The 25288-nt window shown below is 37.1% G+C and overlaps 1 protein-coding gene across 5 annotated transcripts in view; it reads right to left on the bottom strand.

The window, feature by feature from the left end:
- Positions 1-25288, bottom strand: part of tfeb (transcription factor EB) — a 33110-nt gene that overhangs the window by 4208 nt on the left and 3614 nt on the right. Inside the window, exons 1-9 of one of the 5 annotated variants that reach the window (XM_026221346.1) lie at positions 18547-18691; positions 17544-17636; positions 8767-9035; positions 5442-5729; positions 4601-4693; positions 1765-1882; positions 1077-1133; positions 437-512; positions 158-305 (exon numbers count right to left, since the gene is read on the bottom strand). In XM_026221346.1, coding sequence (XP_026077131.1) covers positions 158-305; positions 437-512; positions 1077-1133; positions 1765-1882; positions 4601-4693; positions 5442-5729; positions 8767-8970 — 984 coding nt within the window. In that variant the 5' untranslated portion in view covers positions 8971-9035; positions 17544-17636; positions 18547-18691. Of the gene's footprint in view, positions 1-157; positions 306-436; positions 513-1076; positions 1134-1764; positions 1883-4600; positions 4694-5441; positions 5730-8766; positions 9036-17543; positions 17637-18546; positions 18692-25288 lie in introns of those variants that run through there. The other 4 variants (XM_026221350.1, XM_026221345.1, XM_026221348.1 and 1 more) reach the window with 4 other exon arrangements.

Raw genomic sequence — 25288 nt, 5'->3', positions numbered from 1 at the left:
GACTCAAAGACCTGGATGAGAAAAACTTTACACTAAAGACATGTTAAATGCTCATCTTGTTGCTAAGTCAATTGTGTTCCATGTTGTAAAAGACTATTACTCTTAGCGGATGCTTTAAGCTTCAGGTTTTATTTTGAAGTGCTGTATGAATGCTTACCTGAATGCGGAGCCACAGCTGTTTGTTGGCCATCTCCATCCTCCTGAAGTTGTTCTCCACCTCTCTGGTTCTCTGGATGTCCTTCTGCATGCGTTTAATATACTCCACAGAGGCCCTCAGAATAGTGCCTTTATTCCAGCGTACATCCCTGAACACAAGAGGTTCCACATGTGTCAGGTGTTTATAAGCGAATGTCTTCAAGCAGTTTGAAGAACTGTCCTACAATCTGCCCAGAATTCTATTAGAATTGTTTATGTGTTTAAATGAACGAAAACTTACAGATCATTGGTTTTGGGGATCATGGTGCCCAGCTCCTTAATTCGATCATTGATGTTAAACCTTCTCCTCCTTTCAACTGAAGAAAAAATTAGAATAATTGTTACTATGGTTATATTAAAGATAAGTAGTATTAGGAGAGAATGCGGAATCAACGTCATTCTTTCACATACAGAATTTCAACTCACTAGCATGATTCTTCCTTTTTGTTTATCCTTGAGCATCATGTTTTTTTTATTTGTTTTCTGACTCTCTATGTCAATGATGGGAAATGAGGCAACCGGTTCAGTGCAATACTGTCTCTGCGTGTTAATTGTTTGTAATGCTCAAGATATGGCACTTTATACCACCTTAAACCAAAGCATTTGGGAACAGGCCAAGCTTAGCAAAGCTTTGCAGCATTACTGTCTTATTGTACAACTTCAATACTTGTGAAATGTCACAGGCAATTACATTTTAGTGCCACGCCAGCAGGATCTGTCTGAGTTAACGATAGACCAAAGTATAGTGCACTGTCAGCTGAATTTGCCCGGAGGTGGTGGTGACAGGGGATGTCAATGGCAGGGCACTAGCGGAGCAAGTGCACTTTAAACTGTGAGTGGCTATAAACTGAAAGAAATAAGAGGGTAAAGCGCATACTTACTCAGGTTGTGGTTGTCTTTCTTCTGCCTCTCTTTAGCCATTGCACGAGCTTCTGCATCTTGTCAAAAGACAATACTGTCGATCAGCATGTTTTGCTATACATGCAACTGGATTTATGAGACTATGTAATAGTGGTGATCAGTGAAATTTCCTTGCAGTGGTGAAACTTGGCTTAAATTTTATCCAGCATGGTTATGTAATAACAATTCTCTCGTGTCTTGCAGTTGTAAAGCAGTGTCGTATAGGCTCTGCTCAATTATGTTTATTTATCTCTGGCTTACTTTAGGTTATGTCAACACATTATAAGATGGGTTAAAAAAACTTTGCCTAAAATTTCTCAAGATTAAAAACAAACAAACAAAAAAAAAAAACCATTAAAACAACACCAGAAAGTTAGAGTACTATCTAAATACGGGTACATAGTACCAAGTAAACAATTAAATACTTTTGACTAAATGTGTTTTCCATGTCATATACACTGATGAAGACGAATTGATAGAATTCCTACACAGGTATTTCTAAGCAAAAACTAAAAATGTAAATATTTATTAATTTATTAAATAAAAATGTTTTTATCAAATTGTGTACATTTTGGGTTTTAACTCTTAAATATGCTAGTGCATGGCACAGCTGGAGTGTTTGTGTGTGCAGCAATACTCTGTTTTGTATGTCTCTAGAGATTGCTCTACCTGACAGCTCTCTCTTGATGGCCAGGTTGGCAGGGCAGGAATTGCTGGTCATGGCGATAGCTGATCCGGACATACCTGGCCCCGTGTACACATCCAAATGGCTGCTGGACAGTGGAAGCTATAGTGCACAAGAGAGATATAGGTGAGTCTTGGTGAGTTGGAAGACCACAACAGTATTTAAAGTTACAAAGACATTTTCTTAGCATTAAATAACAATAAGTGCACGTCCTTACTGCACTCTGCTGGACAAGAAACAACTAGTTTGTCTTGCAAATGGTAATTTTATGAAGATGTGTTTAGCGTAACCCTGGTAAACCATCACAATAACTAGAACCCCAATAAACACTCATCTTATCTCAAGAGCAAATCCATAAACGCTAGAGATATCGGAGATAAAACACAACAAATATCTCACTGGGCTATATAGCTTCTATGTGAGAGAAATTATTGACTACGTTCTTTCTTATCTGGGTCTTTATGGTTTTATACCAGTTGTATCTTTTATTCCATCTTAGTGTCTCAGTATAATTGTAAGCAAGCCAGCTCTGAGGTCCTAATGAGCTGTGACAGATAAATCTGCTCAGATACCTTATCACAGAAGCTACTGTGAAGCCAAAGCCAAACAAACAGAAATCAACAGTAAAAAGTCCGAGAGGGAAGTCCGCTTTGCAAAATAAAGCTGTTACTTCTGATAAAATGCATGCCTGTAATCATTTTACACCTTATGTTTTTCTTACGATCAATAATTCAGTGAAGCAGGCCATAGTGGCAAACGGAGAAAACCGAAACGGCTTGTTAAGCATTTCAAATGTGATAAACTAAGAGGAAAGAGAGGGTATGAACTTGTGAACGCAGCTTCCTGACAAACAATGGCAATAATTCAAAAAATGTGTATGCACAATGCAAAATGTTTGACGCCCTGTTGGTTTTAGGAATTCTATCTCTAGGCTTAAATCACTGATCAAAGAAAACGTGATCAAAGGGTCAGAGGTGACCTATGCAGCCTCATTTGGAGTCTAAACCCCACCTCTTCAACCCATGTCTCTTTTGACCTTTAAAATCCCCAATGTCACACACACAAAAAATATTTTTTGTACAATAAATATTAAGCAAACTGGCCGATGATGCTCATATATACCAAATCAGAGACTATTTGCCACCGTTAGCTTTTTTTTCTTTTTTTAATGGCTGTATAAAAAATGCACCAGGATTAGGGATTTAATTGTTCGGTGGATAAGCATAATAACGGCATTTATCAAGGAATACCTTTGCACACAGAAAAGTTGGTAGGGAAAAATGGCTCCAAGATTAATTCAGGTAAATATGTTTCTGGTAGACAGAAGAAAAACAACTTCCTGACATGATGATCCCTATATGTACGAGACCCAGTCGGAGAGTCTAGAAACAAAGATCAATCATTACAATGGAAAATAGATCCCAAGAACGCTGATCAATCAGAAAATCAATCCGATACATTCACTCAATGTTGTAAAAACAATACTGTTAAAAAAGACATTACAATATTTTTTCTTCATATTTAATAATCCTTCTTCTGCAGCACACATATTTTGAACACTAAAGACATACTTTTTTCTGTACATCGGAATGAAAAATCAGCGGGTTCCAAAACCGCTTAGAACCCCACTGACTTCCATTGTGTGGACAGTTTGGAACACCGTGAGGGTGAGTAAATGATGACAGAATTTTAATTTGTTTAAACTGTCCCTTTAGCAGATAAAACGGTTGTATTCAGTTGCTCTCCTGCAGGTCCACCTAAACAACAGCCACAAACAACAAGCCATTTGAGCACAAGGCATGTGTTCTTTATTTCGAGTTCCTCTAGTTTCTAGGAACAAGACGCAGAGAATTGAACAACTGCAAGACTAAACAACACCACCGATATCAGCCTGAAAGCAGGAGAGTGATGGGGAAAAGATGGCCTTACCAGCTGAATCTTTTCTCCATCGATAACCTCCACGATGGCATACGTTTTATTTGTGTCTTTCATATTGGCCTCTGAATCTCTCATAGCTGCATGCCCTTGTCCTTCACCCTCAACCTCCCCAGAGAGACTAACCTGAGCTGCAACAGGACCTTCTCTCTTCTACTTTCTCTTAACTACTAAACGCTGAACTTTCCCCCTATCTGGACTTTCAGCCTCCCCAGCCCTCTCCCTCTCCCAAACCTCCCCACCTTCACAAAATGCCTTGTAAACAAGTTGAACGCTAACTGAGAGCGGCTTAATTGTTAATGTCAGGCAGTTCTTTTAAATGCAAAGCACAGTACTCCCATTTTCCCGATTCCCAACGTCTTTTCTTGACTGAATCAGGCCACAATTTTAAGTCAATTAAACAATTACTTAAAACATTTTCCCCGAGACATGCCGAGAAAGCTGGCAAGGTCCTAATATTGGTTATCCAATATATCAAGCACAAAAATTTCAGTAGGGCAAAGTTTTAGATGAGTCTTAACAGAAAACAAGTAGTTTTGAGGTTGCATGAGAGAAAAACAGTTGCATCATTTTACTGAGACAGTGCTTTTCTATAATTAGACATGACTTTTGGTAATCACACAAAGATGCTTTTCATCCCTATAACCCTGATTAAAAAGCAGCACAACAAATGGATCCAGTATAATTCCTCCATTGTTAAAATACAAAGTTGAGGGGGTTTCAAAAATAGACCTATTCAGTGGCAATAAGATGCAGCCTGTACATCATAAACAGAAATTATTCACTCAATTTTCTACTTGCCTTCTGGGATTCAGCGATCTCTATTAGTCACAGGCAGTAATGTCAACAACTAAAAGGCCTGAACTGAGTGAAGCCGTTACTTACTGTGTTTGGCATCTGGACCACAGGGTCAATATAAGCCTGGATGTCATCATAACTGGACTGCAGGCTGATGATGTCATCAATAACCTCATCCATCTGGTCAAAAACAAACACATAGCTAAAATTTAGTCACCTTTTGCATTTGCATTCTACCAAGTATGTACACTTTCCTTTGATCATGAAACATGTTCTTTATAAATTCTTCAGCAAAACTCTGCTAAAGCTGATATCTAAAGAGAATATTTCTAGAAATTAGCAGTGGAAGATGTATTCATCTCAACATTCTTATAGACATACATGTAATCCCTGTGTAGTTTAGCTCACAAAGGTTGTAAGTATGCCACAAGCACACATTCACTTAGGATCCCATAGGATTTGGTGGCATTGGGAGCGGAGGAAGGAAGGACCAAAGTCTTCTCCGTTCCAAAGGGCCATCCTGCCTAGGGTTCCCTGTCACTCTTTAATCTGTAATTATACCTCCATGGCCATAATTGGCCACTTTAACTCCAATGAAAATTGAGTTAAGTTAGTTAACTTCATGACCTTTGTGTGCACTCAGACAAATAACACCCACCAGGGGTGAGAAATGGAGAAAATCATAAAGGGCACAGTGTACGAGAGATGAGAAAGAATTTGTCATTTACTGAACTTTAGGTTTCTAACTCAAAGAGGAACTACGGTGCTAAATATAAAACTGTAACGGATACAATAACTGTAAATGAAACATTGGCAAAATGAATCATGATGAATGTAAAGACATGTTTTAGGAAAAGTATTTATTTCGAACATGCCTGGACATGCTTACAACCACAACCGTATGAAAAATGAAGAAACCCTGAACTACCTCATTCTCGTGGCTGGAGCCGATGTTGAGCATGGCCATGGGACTGTTGGGTGCACTGTTCCCAGCAGAGTTCATGAGCTGCTCAGTGCGCATGCATGGAGAGGGCATGGTCGAGGGGACGCTTCCTGTCTGACCCTGGGGCATGGTGGGTGGAGAGGGCTGTACCAAGCTTGTGACTGCATGTACAGCCTGCTTGGTGGCGTATGTGGTGGACAGGTACTCCTTGACTTGCTGCCGCATAGACTGTCGAATGTGGTAGTCCGTGGGGTTCTCAAGATGGGTCTGCACCTGTAAACATGATATATAATATAATATAATATAATATAATATAATATAATATAATATAATATAATATAATATAATATAATATAATATAATATTATATAATATAATATAATATAATATAATATAATATAATAGCACTGTAATCCAAAAGTTTGGGGTCAGTACGATTTTGTAAAGGAAATTAGAACTCTTATTCAGCAAGTAAAGACAGAAAAGACTTTTACAATGTTACAAAAGATTTGTTTAAAAAAAAATGCTGTTCTTTTGAACTTTCTATTTGTCAAAGAATCCTAAATAAATATGTACCACAGTTTCTGTAATTTTAAGCAGCACAACTATTTTCAACAACGATATTAGTAAGAAATGTTTTTTTTTTTTAACATTAGCATATTAGAATGATTTAGAAGTGACACTGAAGAGGTAATGGCTGTTGAAAATTAATTTTTCACAGGAATAAATTGCATTTTAAAATATATTAAATAGAACTCCTTTAATATTGTAGTAATATTCCACTGTATTTTTGTTCAAGCAAATGCAGACCCTTTTTTTCCAAAAAGATTAAAAGATTATACTGACTCTAAACTTTGCAATGGTAGTGGAAATATATTGACATAAAACTGTAAAAATGCAATGACTTACATTGAGTATTAAACACAGGAGTGTATATATATATATATATATATATATATATATATAAGAAAAATCTGGCACCATTAAGTTTCATGATTTACTCTTCCAGTGGAAAGTACAGTGTATTTACTGTAACCATTACACATTACAAACAAAATCCAGCTAAAATATCCAGGCTCAGCCACTTATGTTTCAGAGCCACAGTTATAGGCAGTTATGTAACTGTGGTGTTGAAATCTAAGCATGCACTGGGCACACAGGGGCCAAAAAGAGCCTCAAGGGGTTCACCGAGTCACACAGGCACCTGCTGATGGAGGTTCAGAATGGATACAAGTTACTGTATGTCTGACCGGACTGACCTCATTCTTTCACTTCAAAGCCAGACTGTCTTTAACAGAGTTATTCAAGACACAAAACCGACATTTGACTCAATGTGACTCGATGTGCACTGATAAAAATAAATTTGCATTTAGGTGTTAATAAAACAACGTATTGTCTGTGCACTTATGCATGACTGAAAATATCAGCCATAATACCACATTCCTGAATGAAAACAAGCCTCAGGATTAGTGAATGAAAGCCTTCACACTTAAGCTACCAAATTATTAAATCACTTTCACAAGCACTTTCACTTCAAGATAAAATATAGATAAAAATTTTGGATCAATGAAAACTTTTATAGGCAGTTTAAGTGAAGGATACAGGACTCCAATTTATATACACAAGCTGCAAACTGGGGACACTGTCTCCCTGGTGTTAAATCCCTCCATGAACACTATGTAAAGACATTTTGGGTAGAGCAAGTTGCTATAAATGCTCAGAGGTGAAATTACAGAGAGTTAGTTGTGGTAACAAGTTCATCTCACATGGAGCTTTCATTACATACTTTTATTCAATCTAGGAATGGTGGCAGTAAATGTCCAGCTAAATGATACAGCACTGTGTGAAACAGGAGCTGCTGTTGCTTAATCCTGAGAGGACACATGCTTGGCTGCATGGGAGGGCATTAACAACATGTTTGTGCATGCAACATGCACAAGTTATTGCCACTTACACTCAGGAAACACAACTGTGCAGCTTTTATACAAACCTGATTCCAAAAAAGTGGGGACACTTTAAAAATTGTGAGTAAAAAAATGAATGGAATAACTTTTGAATGGGAGTGCATATAGTTTCAGTTTATTCACACAATATGCATTATAGTTTATTATAATTAATTATATCAGTATTAATAATATCAGTAATATTATTACTATTGTTGTTGTTTTATGAACTAATGCAATTAAGTTGAAATTTCAATTATCGGTACAAAATGCCAGTCAAAATGATTGTAAGTCTCTTTCTCTAATACCAACTCTTCCTAAATCTAACGTTCAGTTTGAATGATTCAGTTAATTGAAGGTAGTTAAACAAAGTTTTACACAAGTCACACAAAGTTGTTTAGCAAGTAACTTGATTGAGAACAGAGACTTTTACTGTCTATTCAAAAGGAACAGAAGAAGCTTTACAGTTCCACAAAACTATGGGGCTTTTTGTCAGGCTTTGAAATCAGAATCAAAAAAGGTAGGTGCAGAACAAAGTGTCATAACATCACACACACCCAAACCCAAAATTCCACATGTGTACACTGAGCACAGAGTGGCTCCTTTAAACTAACTGATAACAATCCAGAAAAACAGTGGCAGAATCATGTCACCTGTAAGAATGTCTTCCTGTGTGTTATCTCTGAAAATGTTATGTCACGGCGGCCCCTCTTTGTTTCCTTTTCCTCTTACCTGGCTGCCGTTCCACCGCATTCTTCTACAAATATTCCTGACTTTGTTTTTGATCTTGGTTGAACTGTAATCCAGCACACTAAAGCCGCGGTCACTCCTGCACGACCCACTGACTTCTGGACTTTGCCCACTACTCTTTCAGCGCAACACGAGAGGAGATTACCAGAGTCCCTAATCTTGCCTAATTTGGTCTTCGTGCACTCCTTAGAACTCATTCATGCTGTTGTGACTACTAGGGTGGCCGAAGTGCTAAACTACCCAATTGATGGAAAGATTAGGTTCTCAAGTGGGAGATCATTCTTACCCCGAAACACAGAACTGCATAATGATTAGAGGGAATTGAGCAAGATTTAAGGGAGAGGGGGTGTCCCAATAAAAATCACTTTTTTTTTTTTGTGGTATTTCCACAAAAACATACCGTATACTTATTATGAAAACCCAAAAAATGGTTATGAACTCATTTGAACTATGTGGAGTCCTCATGACAGGTTTCTATGGATGAATCATACTGGTTAATGTGGTCACGGGACCTGGCATTAATGTTGGCCGTTTGAAGGATTGCTTTTCTTCCTATTTTCTAAGTTGTTTTGGAAAAAAATGTCTGCTGAATGCATACATGTAAATTATATTCCTACCTTTAACACTTCAACGGGCACCTGCATGGGTGCCTGGAAGTGTGTTGGCGCACTGATGGCTGGCGAGGGCGCTGGTGGGCCTGGCATGCATTGCTGCATGTAATGCATGGACGCTGCCTGTTGCTGCCGCTCCCGCTCCCGCTGCTCCTCCTGCTGCATTTGGTCCCGCATGAGCTGCAGGCGCAGGCCGATGCGTGACGCCATGGCTGGGGGACGCGGGGGGCGGGCTGCTGTCACTGTGCAGTCCAGCCCGAAGAGTGGTGGGGTGTCTGCAAAGGAAAAAAATTAGAAGAAGTGAATGTGAAGTAAATGGATTTCAGATGAATGTGGTTCTTTCAAACTTTCTATTCATCAAAGAATCCTGAAAAAGTAGCTTCCAGAAAAATATTTTTTTGGGGGGAAAATTTTGATTTTTCTTTTTTTTTTTTTAAACATTGATAATAATAAGAAATGCTTCTTGAGCACCAAATCAGTATATTAGAGTGATTACTAAAGGATCATGTGACACTGAAAACTGGAGTAAAGGCTGTTAAAAATCCAGCTTTGAAAAAAACAAAAAAACCTTAATATTAAAAATAATCTAATTTCAAATAGATTAAAATATAAGTTATTACACAGTTTATTCATATTTCACATTTTACATAATTTACTGTATTTTTTATCAAATAAATACAGTGTTGTGACCACAAAAAACTTAATCTTGTATTAAAAGAGAAAACAGTTATTTAAAAGTGCAATAATATTTCACAATACTGCTGTTTATATATATATATATATATATATATATATATATATATATATATATATATATACAGTATTGTTCAAAATAATAGCAGTACAATGTGACTAACCAGAATAATCAATGTTTTTAGTATATTTTTTATTGCTACGTGGCAAACAAGTTACCAGTAGGTTCAGTAGATTCTCAGAAAACAAACAAGACCCAGCATTCATGATATGCACGCTCTTAAGGCTGTGCAATTCGGCAATTAGTTGAAAGGGGTGTGTTCAAAAAAATAGCAGTGTCTACCTTTGACTGTACAAACTCAAAACTATTTTGTACAAACATTTTTTTTCTGGGATTTAGCAATCCTGTGAATCACTAAACTAATATTTAGTTGTATGACCACAGTTTTTTAAAACTGCTTGACATCTGTGTGGCATGGAGTCAACCAACTTGTGGCACCTCTCAGCTGTTGTTCCACTCCATGATTCTTTAACAACATTCCACAATTAATTCACATTTCTTGGTTTTGCTTCAGAAACAGCATTTTTGATATCACCCCACAAGTTCTCAATTGGATTAGGGTCTGGAGATTGGGCTGGCCACTCCATAACATTAATTTTGTTGGTTTGGAACCAAGACTTTGCCCGTTTACTAGTGTGTTTTGGGTCAATGTCTTGTTGAAACAAACATTTCAAGGGCATGTCCTCTTCAGCATAGGGCAACATGACCTCTTCGAGTATTTTAACATATGCAAACTGATCCATGATCCCTGGTATGCGATAAATAGGCCCAACACCATAGTAGGAGAAACATGCCCATATCATGATGCTTGCACCTCCATGCTTCACTGTCTTCACTGTGTACTGTGGCTTGAATTCAGAGTTTGGGGGTCGTCTCACAAACTGCCTGTGGCCCTTGGACCCAAAAAGAACAATTTTACTCTCATCAGTCCACAAAATGTTCCTCCATTTCTCTTTAGGCCAGTTGATGTGTTCTTTGGCAAATTGTAACCTCTTCTGCACATGCCTTTTTTTTAACAGAGGGACTTTGCGGGGGATTCTTGAAAATAGATTAGCTTCACACAGACGTCTTCTAACTGTCACAGTACTTACAGGTAACTCCAGACTGTCTTTGATCATCCTGGAGGTGATCATTGGCTGAGCCTTTGCCATTCTGGTTATTCTTCTATCCATTTTGATGGTTGTCTTCCGTTTTCTTCCACGTCTCTCTGGTTTTGCTCTCCATTTTAAGGCATTGGAGATCATTTTAGCTGAACAGCCTATCATTTTTTGCACCTCTTTATAGGTTTTCCCCTCTCTAATCAACTTTTTAATCAAAGTACGCTGTTCTTCTGAACAATGTCTTGAACGACCCATTTTCCTCAGCTTTCAAATGCATGTTCAACAAGTGTTGGCTTCATCCTTAAATAGGGGCCACCTGATTCACACCTGTTTCTTCACAAAATTGATGACCTCAGTGATATAATGCCACACTGCTATTTTTTTGAACACACCCCTTTCAACTAATTCAACTAATTGCCCAATTGCACAGCCTTAAGAGCGTGCATATCATGAATGCTGGGTCTCATTTGTTTTCTGAGAATCTACTGAACCTACTGGTAACTTGTTTGCCACGTAGCAATAACAAAATATACGAAAAACCTTGATTATTCTGGTTAGTCACATTGTACTGCTATTATTTTGAACAATACTGTATATATATATATATATATATATATATATATATATATATATATATATATATATATATATATATATATATATATATATATATAACTACACCAGCAGCACCAGTGAGGTGGCCTCTCTATGACAAAAAATCACTTGCAATATGATACAAATGGCTATTTAATAAGAGCAGTTACAATAAATAATAATAATAATAATGAATTAAGGAAACTAAAAGTACACATGAGGAACCTTAAAGATAAATCATGTAATTGGATGTAACCACCATATGATGCATTCATAATGTCATCTGGGTGTCCTCAAATTGCCCATAAGATTATCAACAGCTTATGCCATTTCTTTCAAGCTGTTGTCAATGATGCAGTGTGATGGGGAAGTCATGTGAGGGTCAGGTGGGGTTTTTCTTTTCAGCAGAAGCTCATGTGAGCCTTTTCAATTTGGAAATGCCTCCTAAAGATCTTCACCCCATAATACAGCAAAAGGCCCACACCCTTCTTCTTCTGCCACCATGGGGAGTCCCTAAGCTGAGGAGTTCCTCTTTTCTGGGTGCTACAGAAGACCAACATGCAAACAAGCATGACTTTGCTTTTATTGGAGATACTGCAACAAAGATACAAACAGGAAGGACATTTAAGTGTACTTCTTGATAAAGATGGGGTGCTGAGTATCCACACTGTGTTAGATACGGCCAACAGAGGCCTGTCTGGCACATCTCAGTAGCACCACATCACAAACTATACTGTAGATAGCCACGAGGTGGAAAGGACAGCCCACAGGGACTGGGCTGCCTATGGAGAAAAGCGTATTGTACTAGAGGTACAATAAGCAAAGCAGCTCCTATTGAGATGGCACTGAAGCAGTATTTAGCCCACAGTGTACATTTCAGTGGTGGAGGGGGCACGCACACTACAAGCTTTGTGGTTCACACTGGTCAGTGGACACTTTCAGGCTTTGTCACCAGGGAAGTTGCCAGAGGTTGACTCAGTTCCAGGAGAGCAGAGCTTTGGGAAGGACTGTCTCATAAACAGCTGGACTGATGTACAGCAGGACCGGCCTGACTGGGTGGTTGATAACCTGCTGGTATTTGACTTCAAACTTAGAGAGGCAAGATCCGATATGGATGTGGCACCAGAGCTACATTTTTATTTTTTAAAAACACTCTAATGCTTAATTTAAACTGGAAAGATGGAACCGAAGTGCTTCCGAAGTGATATTTAGGTGTCTGTATACAAACTGTTGAATGCAGATCAGAGTTGGCATGAATTCATTTACACAGTAATCACAAATGTATACATGGATACAAGGTGCTGTGGTGGGTCAGAGCGGGCACAATTTAGTACCTTTTATCCAGCAATACATCATTACACTGAAATTTGAGCAGGCTTAGATTATATCTTTAATATTTAGATATGACTCTATAACTATATAAAGTATGACTATATAAAGGTGAAGTCACATTTACTGTTGAGTGATTCAAGTGTCCCTGTAATGTCATTTTCGAATATTGCTCTCATACAGTGTAATGTTGCTGTATGTGAATGCAAACAAGCTGCAAAGTTGTAAAGCCGAAAGTACACAATAAATAAAGTTATTGTCTCCCAAAAGAAAGAATCGACTCTGAACAGCCTAAACTGGGAAACTAAATCCCAGGCTCACGGAAAGGAAGGGTTTACAAAGACTGAAACTTAGAACTGCTTCAAACGAATCGTTTGAAAATTTGGTGACATTAAATGCGTACTTTGAGAAAACCAAACATTTTATTATTTTTTTTTACTTGCATGTATTTAAACCTATTGTAAGAGCAATATTAGAAACCTTAAAAATTTCTTAATAGGGGCACTTTAATAATTTTATTTTCACACACATATTTAAAATGGGTTCAAGTTGGTCACACATATTTGCCACATTGTTTGGCAATAATGAATCTTTTTTTTGCCTGGGAAATTTTATTACAATTTTGCTAATGGGAATATCAGCACCTTAAAAGTGTTAGGAAAATAATTTACTAAAAGTCAGACTGCTTGGAAAAACAATCTAACCATAATGCCATTGGTCATACAACTATTCCTGCCCCCAAACTCACACCATTGGTTGGTGCCAAGGTTGTTGTGTCAGGCTGACTGGAATTCTCAAACAGAGAAATCTACTACAGTATATACACATTTACACTAAAGTGGTACAGATCAATAGATGATTATTTTTGATATTATCTATATTAAAATGAAATATTTATCTTAAAAACAAAACTTTAAAAACTAAAATCATTAATGTTATTTTTTTTTTATCTATGAGCAATAGCTTTAGCAAACATCACTAATGAGTAACTGGTAATTTAGAACTGGTCAAATAACTGGTAAACATTTCCAATTTCTTCAAAGAAGAAAAAAATCTGATAGCTCGACTGTTTCTCAGAAGTCCACTGAACAGTCAGAGCTGGGCGTTCTTGTATCACTGTTGTATCAACAGAGCATTTGCGGCTCAGCTCTGAACTAATGACGTATATCTGCGTACGCCTCCTCCTGTGACGTTGCTCTCCCACACCGCCCATCGGCGAATACCAGGCATACACTGCTCCGATGGAGACGCATCCAAACAGAGCCAGTTATCAAAGTGCCCTATTGTCACAGTAGCCAGTGAATTCATGGCATCTCTACATCAAAGGATTAAGAAAAAATATAAAAAGTGGACCACAGAGCTTATTCACACACAAAAACACACCTTCATGCTTGCAAAGCCTTATAACAGTCAGTATATCATTATTGCATGGCACCTTTAATGCATCAAAATAGTATAAATATTTATAAATATGTACCATGTAAAAGTAAATGTAAGAGTGTGTCCTATGTAAATTAGGGCCTACTGTAAGGTTACAGTTAACAACAGAGGTCAAACTTAAATGTATTTACTATTTATTTTTAAGTATAACAAGCAACATTCAACTTGCAACTTGCAATATGCAAACATTTTTAAATCAACTTCTAATTTATAAAAAAAAATATTTTGTTGTTGAAATATACTCATTTACACAGTGCCTCATAACTCATTTTATAACAGATTAATGTAACCATTAAATAATTAAGACATCATTAACAGGTAAACTAAAATATAATGAGTATATAATCTAATATTTCGTGAAATGCTCTTGTCCAGACTTCATTAATAGTGCACTAACTAGCTGTAAACACTAATGACTTGCCTGAGGTAAATGAAATGCTATGTGACGTTTTGTTTACAAGCTGTTTTATAGCCATTTTTCTGTGGTTGAAACACTGACTGCATAATTACATGAGGTGTGAAATATTCATTCACGTTTATTTCACGTTAAATCTTGTAGTAAAGAGGAAGAGATGATCGCGCGGCATTAATACAGCGATCTGTCGCGCCACATAAAAGAGAATCAAAAGGGCATTAATTGTTTGAATTTTCTGAAAAAAAGTACATAATTTGAAAGATGAGACTTTGTTTCATATCAAAAGTAACAATATATAAAACTGGAAGTTTCAAAAGATGTTCCACTCGTGCACTGGTTAAAACAATGCTGTATTTTACACATGCGTACCGAAATGCGTTACAAATGTACAAATACATGTACAGTTACATGCCTAATGCAAATGTATCTATTATGATAGAATTTCCAGGTATTTTAGCAAATTAAAAATATAAATAATAATTTTATTTATATTAAAAAATTATATAAAAAAATAATAATAAAAATAAAATACAATACAAATTATTGAGGCTATTGAAAATATAGGCCAAGCAGACAGAAATAAATTTTATTGTTGTACCCTGAGATTCCTACAGATGCCATTTGTGCCATTTACAAGCATTGACTGGAAAACATTTATTTGCATAGTTGAAAAGTAAATGCATGTCTTCCTTAATTCCCAAAGACACTGATAAAGGAGAAAGGAAACAACAGGGTGGCTAGAGAATCAGGAAATTACAAACTGCGTGCATGAGCACCATTGTGCAAGGTGTCAGAACATATGCACTAACCACCAGGCCAATACCCCAACAAATGTCCTAAACACACCAATTATACACATGCAAATCTGATGCTCTGAGAGCACTTGTGAGTACAAGAACACTAATACACCCCATGGGTCAGGATTTACCAATTAGCTGCTACTAGAGTGTAAATGCACCAAAAAGCATCTTCAATCTTTGACAGACATTTAAAAGTATATTCAGACCAGAGATATTAATAGATTACAAAAACTAAAACCACTTCCTACAATACAAAGTAGCTAACAAAGGAAACAACTGATCAACTTGCGTCATTCAGAAAACAAGTCTGCAATATCAGAAATGAGCTCATTCACATCGCTGGAATTTGATGAGTAACTGCTTATAAATTTGGAAATATGAATCGAACTTCTGGGTTTCAGACACTGCAGTAACCTGGGTAGAAGTGGGGTCTGGCAGAGAACCAGATTATAATGGATCTTCTGCTCCTGTCCACCCTTGATTTACAACCCACCCCATCTAGCAAGTCAGTGAGGCAAGCGGAACCAAAAATAACACCCACACTTTCTGTTCCTGTTTGCAGAGACACCCTGTTCCCTCGGGATAACAGACTGCCGGTGTAAATTCAATGCCTCTGCAGTACACAGTGAACTTTCCATGCTTTGCCCAAATTATCTGGCATGTTCTAAGGATTCTCACTCGCACATGAGATTAACACTCACTGGGATGAAATAAGGTGGGATGGGTAGAGCAAAGGCAACTTTTGAGTGGGAGGATGAACCCTCTGGCAGTGTCTTCACAGCACCCTTTTCCTTCCTCTTTTGCCACAAGATACACAAGAGCGTCAGTTGTACTAAAAGCTGCTCTTCTTTTACTTGTGATTTGTGATTTTAATAAATACGGTATAACAAATTACAAGGAAAACTGAGAAAATCAGAATAAAGCCCTTCAGTTAATGCACTGAATATCATCTAGGGTCCCATGATTTCAAGAAAATTGAATAAAAAAAATAAATGTAAAAAAAAATCCCCAAATGATGCTTGTGTCATGTGCAGTGTGGTCATGCTTCTTGGGCTCCCATCAACACAGCGATTAACTCACTCACAAACTCATGCAATCAAGTAAACAAAAATCCCTCAAATTTCTGCTTTTACAGTCCATGATTCTGTGTTCATTCAAAAAGTGATATATGCTTAATTTAACCATTGATTGACACTGAGAATAGAGAAAATGCCAATTCATAAAATATCAAAACAGAACAAACTCAGGTTTCCCAACTTCCACATGAGAAAGTCACTTTCATGGCCTCCATTACTTTTAAGTAGTCATATGCTGGATTAAATGCCTTTAAATCCAAAAGGCACAGACAACTTAATCTTGACACAACTGTCACAATACATTTCATATGTTTGCTTACTACAACACAGATGTTTTTTACTGACATTTCTCCAATCTTGAATTTCACATCATCCGGCAGAAATCATTATAATGTGTTGATTTGGTGCTCAAAAAAACATTTCTTATTACTATCAATTGTTGAAAACAGTTGTGCCGCTTACTATTTTTCTGGAAACAGTTATATATATTTTTTTCAGGATTCTCAGAAGAATGCAAAGTTCAAAAGAACAGCATTTGGCAGTGCTGAGAAATTCATCTTAATAACGTCTGTTGTGAAGTAACAACAACAACAAAAATAGTGGAAACACAAAAATGTGGATGACACTCCTGCCTTCCTGAAATGTCACTGACTGTTGTACACTCAATCTTGCGCTAGTGTATGATCTAACTTGATTAGATTCTCACTTATCTAGTGAACACATTGACCTGCGGGTGACTTGTTTCAAAATGTTCAAAACACACACAAACAACACAACTGCTCCATTTCTACTGTCTTTGCTGTGCCACTTGACTCTTTTTATTCTTGGACAATGCTGCTGTGGAGAAGTGTGTTTGGAAAAAAAAAAATGCTGCGGCGTGCAGTCAGAGCCACGTGCGAAGATTTTCATGGACTTGGAATGACCATATTTAGTTTTAAGTTTAAATCCAGCCCCAGTACAATAAAAAAACAACAATGCCAGATATGCTTTTTATTCATATTATCTTTGTATAAACCTTAATTTGGGTCATTTAATACTGAGAGGGCACTTTATTTACTCAACCCTTGCTCACTTGTTCAACAGGAAATCATAACCCCAGAACGATCTTATGCAACTTCCAACTTTGACAGCGCTTACGGGAAAATATACAAATGATCCAATGGATTTTCCTAACAGACAGGCCCAGCTGCATTTGGACACGCACTGAATGGTGTATTCTCCACAGCTTTCTGTGCCTTTATTCATTTATCTCTGTGAGAAATATCTCACAATTACCTCTTTGTGTAGAAAGTGCTGAAAGTGATCTGGATGTCCTCCACGCGCTGCTCTCTACATGACTGGGTGCCTGCCTATGAGTGGGCTGGAAAACTGGAAAAGAAACACAGAGATTTGTTTTAATGGCCATCCCTTGCCCAGTGAGTAACATGAAGAGGTGTCCGGCTGTGGCTGGATGAATCAGAGAGATGACAATGCTGCAGATAGCTGCGGCTGTGCTATTTCTAGCCGTCAAAGTAACAAGGCAACAGGTGCAACGCAGATATATCCATTTATATGTACATTTGATATCTGGGTTAAACCACGAAAGATCTAATTAAATTTCTTTCCAAACTGTGAGAATTCAGCTTGTACAGTCCATTCATATTTATAGACCCAACATTCTATCCAATGTATCCAATGAGAGCAAGCACCTCCATTCCAGGAAACACATGCATGTTGTTGTTGGCCATAATAAAGTACTGGGACTACAGTTAAAACACGTATTTGAGTTAATACTGCTTATATTTAAATGGCAAAATATATTGGCAATTAATACAAATAAAATAAAATGGTAACTATGTTTCTCCAAAGTACAATAAAGGGTTGAGCCACTGTTGTTTTCTCAATGTGCAGATCTGCAGGTTTTAACTCCAAAATGAAAATGCCACAAACGTCCACTGATTCCATACAGGACTGTTTGTGGATCTCTGCCACTGATTTATCTTAGAATAATAAACTATCATAATAGTAGTACAAGTCGTAGAAGTCAAAATGACTTGAAAGCTATTTAAGATAGCTAAACAGCCATGTTAAGACCAAACATGCTTAACATGAACCTGACGTAACGCTTGACAAGCCAAGAAGATCTCAGTTAACTGTGAGATTTCTAATAAAACTCTTTTCCCAACCACTGAGAGGCCTTTCATTAATCAATGTGTCCAACAAAGTGAATATTCAATCCCGTTATGGGTCGTTGATATCAAATTATACACAAATCTTGGTAATGATTCACTTTCCATACCTTTTATGCAGTTGTATACAGGCAGTGCAAACGAAGAAGGCTGGTCAATGTTTATCTTGTCCTACTTGTCACAGATACACAATCCTCATGTAAGTCCAAAACAGTGGCGTGGTGTCTTAACTGAATACTCAGCCTTCTTGTTGAAGCATGGCTCTTATATTAGAGGCTGTGCTGGCTGACAGCGCCACCACTCGTGACCAATCGGCACAGAGAATAAGAGAGGGAGAGCGATCAACAGCCACAGGGAAATCCTTAGTCATGAAGTCTTACAGTACAGCATCCACAACTTCTCCACTTTAGTCTATAACCTCCTCCAGTTCCCTTAAATGACCCAAACTCTGAGAGCTTCCGTGAGAGAGGAACAAGGGGACTTCATTGTCCCTCAGTCCTTTTCTCGAGTCCTCTTCCATCTCATCTGACAGTGCCATTGAAAATAATGAGTCTGGAGGAGTGTGGTGAATCACTGGTTAGGCTGGATCGGTAAAAAACTTATGCGGACGTGTAAACACACCACATATTGATACATTTGGATTATTGTAAATTATTTAGGAAGTTGCTCATAACCGTTGCACAATGTTGCCTTCACCACAAGTTTAATCATGCAGATACACATCAATGCCACATGAATGTCTAGTCATTTTTATTCCTTTTTTTATCCTGGGAATTAAACCCATGATCCTGGAGTTGCTATCACTATCACTACCAGTAGTACAGTAGATGGTGCTCTGATATGGTCACATGATAGTGATAATGATGGAGGTGAACAAACCTTCACATACACTACTGTTCAAAAGTCTCTTATGCTCACAACAGCTGCATTCATTTGGTTATAATACAGTAAAAACTGTAATATTAATACAAATTAAAATAACTGATTTCTATTTGAATATATTTTTTAAATGTATTTTATTCCTGTGATGGGACAGTTGACTTTTCAGCAATCTTCACAAATCATTCTAATATGCTGATATGGTGCTCATGAACCATTTTTTTAATTATCAATGAAAATAATTAAGTGTAATATGAATAATTAGTGGTCATTGTTGTTTTGACCCCAATTGTCTTTAAAATATCTTCTTTTGTGTTCTGCTGAAGAAAACAAAAGTAATACAGATTTGGAATGAAATGAGGGTGAGTAAATATTCCTTCAAAAATCTGAGCTTTGAAAGTAGCTTTGGATGAAAGGGTCTGCTAAATTACAAATGTAATTGAAGGTGAATAGCTGGAAAGCTAAGATCTAAGACAAGCCAAAGAAACATTATATAAAAATGCTGTTTTCAGATTGATAATAATAATTAAAAAACAGATGTCTCCCCCTAATGGTCATAAAAATAGACATGAAATATTATTATTATTGACATAAAGTGCACTTGGTAAAGGTCAGATGCATTTTAAGTAATGACACCATGGTTTGCCCTCAATAATTAGTTCGATAGTTCAACTAACACCAAGTAATGCAATACAATCAGACAAAACAAAGACTGATGGGGGGAAGGGTTAAGCGTTAAGAGGAATTAAGATGTTAATGACAAGAAATGAGTATTGCATTATGCCTGAATAATACCCATCTCTGCTTTAGATCATGTGTGAATAAAAAAACAATTGATTTCTGCATAATGGGGTTTTTTGACATTTAGATTGACATTACAGGATCAAACTGCATATGTTTCAACTTATAGTTAAAGGTCTAGAATTTTTATGAATAGCTTGATTTCCAGTATAACAGTGGATCTTAAATGGTTTTGCCAAATTTCACTTAATAGTATAAAGGGTGTCAAAAAAGACATTGAAATTAAGTTAAATTTACTATGGACTACTGGATATACAGTACCTATGAATGGTGTTTTTATATATATATACTTTTATTTGGCAAGGACACATAAAATTTAATTAAATCAAAAGTGACAGTAAATACATTTATAATGTGACAAAATAATATTATATTTCAAATTAATGCTTTTCTTTTGAACTTCTTATTCATCAGAAATATTTGGGGGGAAATATCACTGATTTGATGCCAAACTAATATGAATAAGCCCATCATAGCTCAGTTGTGATGTCATGAAGCTTTGATAATGACAAAACGAACCAGTATATATGCAAATCAACTTAAATCTCCTCTCTATCAAAGATTCCCTTCTTGGCTGACTTTTGTGATCAATTTAAAGCTCTTTTTTTCTGTGGCTTTGTTTGGAAGGTGCATGATGGGTTATAAAAGGACATTCACCATGCACTTCCATTCAAGCGCTGTGACCTCTGAAAAGCACTCAAACAAGTGACCTTTCCTCCAAAGAGACCTCGCTAGGGGGCTTTTAAAACGATAAACAATGACAGTTCACAGATGCTAACTGTTGCAAAGTGTTTTTTTAACGGCTTGTTGACATTCAACATGTAAGACAAGACCAGCCTTGTGCGCACACACTGAGGCAGTTTATTAAACTAAATACAGACAACAATGTATTTACAGTAGTATTTTGGGCCATAGAAGGAGCGCCAGAGACAAAACTGCATTTCATTGGTCTGAACAGCAGCGGGCCTGTTGCAATGCTCCAGCTCCCATGTAGGAGGCAATGCTTATGACCAAGGAACTGTTGTGTTCCTGACAATAGCCTATGGAAAGAAGGATATTTCTAGAACCTGACTATGTCTAAACCGGCTGGTCTGGCATTTCTATTATTTTCTCCATCAGCTTTTCTGATCAGGCGGAAACTAAAAACTTACTCATGCATTTTGCCATGACATTAAGATGTATGAGGAGAATCCCAAGAGTAGGGCTAGGTGATAAATGATAATTATCGCGATATGAAGAGTTCAATAAATGGTAATTTTATAATGTTTCCACCAAAAGCATAAGGAAACAGCACTACTCATTTGAACCGCGTCACACAGAGCATTTATCCGCTCTGCTTCAAAGTTCAAACGGCAGCGCAGCGCGAGATCGCTAGAGCAGATGCGTTTACTCGATGATGTACACGCGACACTAAACAGCGCTGTGAGATCCAGTGTGAAGCGCTTGAATTCAGTGAAGAACACATATATGACATATGGCATATGTGATTTAAACTAGTTTAAAGCCAGATGAAACAGCTGAAACACTGTGCAAGGATACAGTCAGAAGACTTTAAATCTACAAATAACCTACCATGGATTTACTGTAACTGCACCATGGTATTGTTTAAAAAATGTGGGATATTCACATCGAACATTATTAATGTAGACGTATTAAGTGTATTAAGAGTAATGGAATATATATATATAAACAGTATTTTTTGTGATTAAGCTATAGCGTTTGTGCATTGATAATTAATGTATTTTCGTACAAATATCTAGAAACCATAGTTAAAAAAAAATATGGTATCGAGGTGCTATGTGTGGTTTTGTGGTTATCATGATCTGAATGTATGAAAAAAAAAATGTATGCTTTTTTACAATTTTCACAGATGTTATTGTTTTTGATAATGAACATAAATTTACATCTGCATCCTAACTCAGGTTACTCAAGGCTAATGTCAAATGTGCATTTCTAAGAGACAAAAATAGCCGACATAATATTATTAATATTGCAGCCTGCACTGCAAACTTTGCTGAAGATACACGCCATCAAAGTCAGAAACACAAACCTCTTTCATGATTTAAAAAATCACTCATTAGAACATTCAGATACTAAGAACTAAATTTTTCCATATTGACATTTATTTTTAGCATTAGGAAAAATGACTAGAAAAGTGTAAATCATTAAAAATGTGAAGCGTTTGTCATGTTCTGACCATAATGAGTAGTTTAAAACCACAATTAACAGTCTGGTTTCTACAACTTTCACTTCGGAGCAAAAAACTGCCTTTAAACTTGAAATATATATATATATATATATTAGATAATTATTGATAATTGATAATTGATAATTGTTTTGGGCCATACTGCTTTTTTGTTGTAATAACGTAGAGGTTGTTTCAGCAAGACAGAAAACATAGGTCACTGGTGGTCTTTTGTCATTTTAGACCCCAACATTTTACGTTTTGATTTGATACATTCGTTTTATTAGAAAATAATAATAAATGTTACTAGTTTGACCCCCAAGTGAGGAATACGAGAGGATTAATTTGTTGGCAATGGCTTAAACAAGAATGCCTGGAGATCAGCCGTGGCCAAACGAGATATGCTGTGAGATTAAAAGCGCTGGTCGAGGCAAAACACTGTTTGCGATTGTCAGCGTCACTTATGCTACGATCCACATCCCTCTCTGGCTCCCCCACTAAAAACTAGCAGCATTTACCCAACAGTATGACAACTATGCCCGCCTTTGGCCTATCTGGCATGTGTGTGGAGAGAGAAAGGTTGGGAAAGAGAGACAGGATGCTTTGGGACCTTAGTCAGAGGGTAAAGAAAGCAACCATGTCCATGTTTAGCCGTGTGAGATTTACAGGGTGATGCTGACATAAACATTGCACACTCCGGTAACAACACAATGTGGAGATTAGAACTAACAACTGTAATTTCATTAACGCTCATTTCTGTTATTATTACACAATATGTTAACTCAGTGCCAACAGTCAAATCACCTTTATTTAAAGAGCGCTTTACAACTGTACACTCACAAAAAATAATTACCCCTAATGGGTGTATATTAGAACCTAAAATATACATATTAGTCACAAATTGGTGCAAATGAGTGCCTAGAGCCATCTATATAAAAAGGCCCAAACACAGTTCCCATTTTTTATGCAATATGCATCAGACGGTCAGGAAACAGTCTGAACTGAACCCTGTCATAAGAGACAAGTGCTTTCACACTTCGATTCGGTTCGATTGCTTGGTCCGAACCAGAGTTCGATTTCTCCCCCCTCCCCTGCCCCTGCGACTGCGATCATTTTATTTTATTTCGGTCCGAACCGTGGTCAGTTTGTGTCTTGAAGTAGCTGTTTATCCTGTTGCTTAGTAACGACAGTGCAGGAGAAGGTGGGAAAAGCATAGCATTGGTCTCATCACTTTTATATTTACGTTTTTGAACCGTAACCGTTGGTTTTGTTTCCAAAGTTTCAGTACATAACGGCACTTACATCTGTCTTAATGAATGTACTGCAAATACTGAAAAGAAGGCTGAAGGTGAACAGAAATTATATATACAGCTGTCTGCTTGCAGTGGATCAGTCATGGTTTGTGTGTGTGATAAGATATTTCTGGCATCAGCACGTTTTAAAAAAATCTAATTTTGTTGCTTTGAAGCCTGAAATGAAGATGGACACAGTTTTTTTTTTATCCAGCTGTATTTACTCTTAGCTTATAACATCCAAGTGAGAGATATAACACCAACATGTCAGAAAAAAACAAAACAAAAAACAAATCACTCCGATGGAAAAAGTACCACCTTTTCAGTATTTTGTTGAACCACCTTTTGCTTTAATTACAGCCTTTAGTCTGTTGGGATATATTTCTACTAACTTTGCACATGTAGACAGTTTTTTTCTTGCAACCCTCCCATTTGAGCCACATTTTTGGAGAATTTGTGATATTGTCGTCACATGCACACAATGACCATGACTGTTTGTCATGCTTCAGAGTTGTTGTCGGCCTCTTGGTTGCCTCTCTGACCAGTTTCCTCCTGGCTCTTTCATCCAGTTTGAGTGACGTCCTGATCCAGAGAAGGTCTTTGTTGTACCAAATACCTTCCACTTCTTAATAATAGACTTTACAGTGCTTTTAGGCATTGATAAAGCCCTTGAATTTTTTGGATCTATCTCCTGACTTGTGCCTGTCCACAACTTTATCCCAGAGATCTTTTGACAGTGCCTTGCCACCTATAGTTGACTGTTAGCTTCAGTCACTATCAAGGACTAAAATGCTCCAAGAAAGCTATTTTCATACTGAGGTTATCAAAATGACCACAGCTGATCACAGTTGAAAATCAAATGGCTTTGTTTGCTATTGAGAAAGTGATTCGCTACACTTGACTGAGTTTACAAGTCATTTTAGGAGGGGGGATGATCCTTTTTCCAACTTTTATTTATGTATTTATTTATTTTTTATGACATGTTGGTGTTATAACTTTCATTTGGATTTTATAAGCTGCACTGAATACATAGAACTGGATAAAACAAAAACTGAGTCCATCTTCATTTCAGGCTGGAAAACTACAAAATGTGATTATTTTAAAGGGGGTGATTCTTTTCTGCACCCAATATCATTCTGCACTTCCTGACCTTCACATTCCCCAGTACACTGAGTACACCCCTTACTGTTTCCATGCTCCCCATGCACACTTTGATATACCTTTGATTATCTAGAAGACTAAACAACTAACCTAAAGACTCTCCAAGACGTGAAGCTACTGATCACACTATCTTCACCCCCTGCTAATTCATACAGTGAAGATGAGGTGGAAGTCAAACAGGATATTATGCTCATGTGTACATAAGAACAGGACCGCCTTGTCTGGTTTCAGGTTGGATTGCAACAACAGCAGCTGAGGTCCTGAATCTGTCTGATTCACTATTAGTATGGAACTATTATGCATTAATTATACTCACATAATAGATCAAATCAGGCACTTTTAAGTCCAAAGGTTTAGCGTTTCAATTATCACATTCAAGCTTTTCATAGACCTTTCAAAGGTATAGTTCACTCAAAAATGAACACTGTGTCACTTTCTTTCTTCTGTGGGACATAAAAAAAAATCAGCTGTTTTTGACCATTCAATGAAAGTCAGTGGGGTCCAAAACAAACACTGGACCAATGCCCAAAAGAA

The sequence above is a fragment of the Carassius auratus genome, chromosome 36, assembly GCF_003368295.1.
Source record: "Carassius auratus strain Wakin chromosome 36, ASM336829v1, whole genome shotgun sequence".
Lineage (NCBI taxonomy): Eukaryota > Metazoa > Chordata > Actinopteri > Cypriniformes > Cyprinidae > Carassius > Carassius auratus.
The sequence above is the reverse complement of the archived record's forward strand: the minus strand, read 5'-3'. Positions and strand labels throughout refer to the sequence as shown.